Genomic DNA, 4266 nt, shown 5'->3' with positions numbered 1-4266 from the left:
GAGCCCGCCTGCTGCCAGCCCGAGGACGAGCAGTACACCGGCGCTTACGGCACGCCCTACTCCGACCACTACGGCTCCCGACCCAGCATTGGTGAGACACCACTCTCCTACCTTCCCAGACACTATACTGTGTCTTATAGTCAATGTTCAAAGAACAGGACCATAAAGGAATACACATGCCAGCTACTACTAACTTCCACCTTAATGTTCTGCAAGAACCTACACCAATATTATAAAGCGTAAACACACTACTTAATTATGTAGGATGCAATTACAATATATTTTTGAAATATCTCTTTTTTAGAAAAAGCCCTACACTTAAAACACTCTTTAGACTATATACTTTCACGCCATTAAACTTAGGGAGTAATTCATTTGTAAAAAACCATCATGCAAGAAAGGGACAGAAACTACAAGTCATTGTCAAGATTGCCACCGTAACGGTAATTATTATTCAAGGTCAAAGGCCGTCGTTGTAGTTTGTCCTTTTGTAAATCTTCATGTACAAATATAAACAACAAAATAATGTTTTCTAATGACATACGGAAGAATCCACACGGGAACTGCTTCTTGATTAATAAAATGTAATATGTATAGGAACTCGCAAATGCGGCAGCTCCCCCGAGCCTCCCCCGCCCCCGCCCCGCAACGCCAACACCGACAACAACTGCTCCTCCTCCTTCAACGAGAGCAAGGACTCCAACGAGATCTCCGAGGCCGAGTGCGACCAGCCCCGCAACTACCCTGGTACGTGACACCGCCGCCAGACAGGACCACATCGGTACACACGTGGTCCTCCACACTTTGAATAAAACTCAACTACAAGTTCAATTACGAGATCAATAATAATTGGTTGAATGCTAACATCAAATATGTATTATATGTGTTAATTTGACCAATTTGGTTTAAAAATGTTAAGATTTTTTTTTTCAATTAAATTAATATAAAAAATTGGTCCATGCCATGCGCTCTTGGGCGTCGCCTGAACAGAAGACGGTAAAAGATTTTAACTCAATTAGTTCTTGATTGTTTCTAATTATTGTGACTTACAGCATGCAACATTTGTTTCAGTAATAACAAATCGAAAATGTTACCAGCTTATAGAATTTCTTGCAATTGGCTTAACTACCCTTTTTTTCAAAATTTTTCCTTCATTACTTCTTTTTGTATTTTTACATTTATCACTTGGCAAAATTTGTGATTCATTTAAAACATTTAAATTTAAAAAACATAAAAGATCGAGTTATTTAATCTTTGCCAAGTAATGATGTACTAATTTTATCTTTTCATCGAAACTTTCATAAAATTTTTGGCTTAGACGTGAACGTGTTAACATCTATTTGAAATGGTCGTAGACATAGTATGTGTTTTAGATATATTCAGGTAACACCCAAGGTAGAATAGATTTTAGACTACATGTTTTGAAACGATATGGGTGTTGCCCGAAATATCAATGTAGCGGGTGCCGGGTGAGGTGACTAGTGTAGAGCGCGTCGTGACTTGTATGTTGTTGCAGTCAGGGCCCACACTGCCAAGGACGGCTTGCACAGCGAGGAAATGAGAAAACTCATTGACAGGTCAGTTGTCCAGGCCTTTACACGTACAGTGTCGACACTCGACTAACATTTTTACTCTGTGATGCTCTTAGTTATGAATAATTAATTTTTATAACAACCAATTTTAGAAACACATTTTAACAATGCTGAGAACACATTTGTCGTCTTTAAAAGTACTGTGTACTTATGGAGTTTATGAAATGGAGTGGAAAATTAATAATGTAGTGAATGTTTTCATAGTCTTATTGTAGTAACGAATTTAGATGACACACAAAACTAAATGTAAAATATATTTGTATGTAAAGTTTTTTTTTAGATTTCTTAACGATATCGAAAGAAGACATGATTAAAGTAAATTTTGACTTTTAATATGCTCTTTGCACTGATTACAAGGAACACATTTTTGCACACAAATTTAGCCGACTCCTTGTGTGTGAGCCGGATAGTTCTAGTTTTAATTGTATTGATTTTTGTGTATGTACATATATACGCATATTAAGCATGTGTATATGTTCTGCATCCGTCGTCCACAGGAAACAGTAAGTCAAAGTATGTCAACAGAAAATAATTATTCGCCTGAATGTTGATTGTTTTTGCCTGATCATTTTTATCGTTATAATTTTGTGGCTAACCACCTTCACCCATACCTTGTGCACTCAACTTGTTTCTTTTGCTAACCAATTCTGAAACCCACGATACAAAATTGTGCTACTTACCTTATTTTACAACTGTATAACCAATGTAATCATTTTCATTAGAGTTTATTAAATAAAAAATATGCTTTTTTTTGTAAAGCCTTTGCAATTAGTTCCAACCTTTATCAGTAAATAAAAAATATACCAACCAACCCAATTAATATAAGCAATTTAAATGTATTTAGTATTCAATTTATCAATATAATAGCATTCACAAATAAAAAAATATGCTATAAAAAATCAATTTAAAATTCTAAAAAAAAAGTAGCCAAGTCACCATATTTTACCACTTTTTTAGTTTTTTTAATATTGTTTTTATAATACTTCCAGACCAGAAGCAAACACCCCAATCCCCCAGCAAGCAGTCCACGGGCGAGGGGGACTCACAGCCTACGATACTGTGGCAGTGTAACCTGTAAACCTGCGCAACTGGCTACACCTGCGACACATTGCTATTAATTTAAGCAAATCACACCATCTCACTACTACGCATTCCCACAGCTTCCAACTATTTTAAAGCGATTTATTTTATCAGCCCATAATGTACGCTTAACTGTATAATTTGCATTCGTAGCTAGAGAGATGGTGATTTTGACATTACATTTTTTTAGTCCCCCGAATAAGTGTGTCGCATTTTTTCTTTCATTCGTTTTAAATTTATCCCAACTTAGTTGCTGGATTATTTTTACTGTTTACATTGTGGCATGTTTGTGCCATTTCACGTTGATTCTCACGGCAACATCGACTCGCTTGGAGATTTGGCAAAGTTGGCGTAACAGGTAGCCATCTTGATTGGAGTCTGACGTCACTTTGCGCGTAGTGTTACCATTCAAAAACGGAATTATGGTTGTGGTAGTTATTTCAAATTGATATATTCCCTTTAGAAAAAAGTGACGTCTTTCCAAAAATGTTTGTGCGCTTCCAACTTTGCCACGTTCGAGAGTTATCTACAAATTAAGTCATTTTTTTATTTCGATTAATTTTTGTCTTATTTGTTCAGCTTAATTTAAAACTTTGACGAAGCTGGTGTTTGGGGTGGTTTTAAGTTTCAATTTAAATTAAGCTCAACACGTAATTAATGTGATATTTCGTATTTTTTACCTATTTTATTTTTTAATTGAAGTGAACTAACACAAACAATATTTATATTTGTGTACTCGTAGTTTTTAATGACCCGGCGACCGCGAGTCGTCTCGATGCTTCCTTTTTGCTGTTATAGTTTTCGTAATGCTTTTACCATTTACGTTATCGGCATGTCCTACATGATTTTTTTAACGTTTTTTTATGTTTTTACGTCAACATTACGTACACTACTTTATTAAGGTTTAGAGTTAAGTAATTATTAATCATAATTAATCAATTCTTCAAATAAAGTACTATATAATCTGTAGCTAACGACTTAAGACATGTTACACGTTACTCCTTAAACAATAAAGTACTAAAGAATACATATGATAACCGGCAAATATACTCAAAATGCAATTGGTACTCAAAACTAACTGATATGAAATTATTCGAACATTACTCAACATTATAAATTAAGGTGCATTTTTATCGATAATTATAATCTTCTCTTTCTATATTATATGCAAATAAATTAGGTTTAAGACACGAGCGTGTCATTTTCTAGTTGTACCCTATGTGTTGTGCATTGTGTCAGCTTGGCAACGTAGCGTAGATAGGTTCCCCATACTTCCTACCCGCTTGCTCATCTCCAAACTTCCATTTAGATATTTCGGATAAAACAAGGCTAGTTAAAAATTTAATATGAATTCTATTCAAAATTATAATATTAGCTGTTCGATCGATATATTAAGGTAAAATGATACTTATCGGCGATGTTTTTGATGGGGTTGGTTACAATTTTGCCTGTTTTTTGCATTTCACCGGCTGTTCTAAGATAAGTTCAATTTTAATAATTAAAATTTTTCGATTAGACATTGCTTACGCAACTAACTGTTTGTACCAAAGTGTTTGATTTGTGTTAAATAAAGTATTCTTACGTCGACTACAAA

The 4266-nt window shown here is 34.7% G+C and overlaps 1 protein-coding gene across 1 annotated transcript in view; it reads left to right on the top strand.

Moving 5' to 3' along the window:
- LOC106101954 (Down syndrome cell adhesion molecule-like protein Dscam2) overlaps window positions 1–4266 on the top strand; it is a 65222-nt gene extending 60956 nt beyond the window's left edge. The window contains 4 exon segments of the mRNA XM_013281345.1: window positions 4–91; window positions 598–747; window positions 1517–1577; window positions 2582–4266. Of these exon segments, the coding sequence (XP_013136799.1) occupies window positions 4–91; window positions 598–747; window positions 1517–1577; window positions 2582–2663 (381 nt within the window). The 3' untranslated portion in view covers window positions 2664–4266.

Source organism: Papilio polytes, unplaced genomic scaffold, assembly GCF_000836215.1.
Source record: "Papilio polytes unplaced genomic scaffold, Ppol_1.0 DF823934.1, whole genome shotgun sequence".
Taxonomy (NCBI): Eukaryota; Metazoa; Arthropoda; class Insecta; order Lepidoptera; family Papilionidae; genus Papilio; species Papilio polytes.
This window is presented reverse-complemented; position numbering and strand designations above follow the sequence as displayed.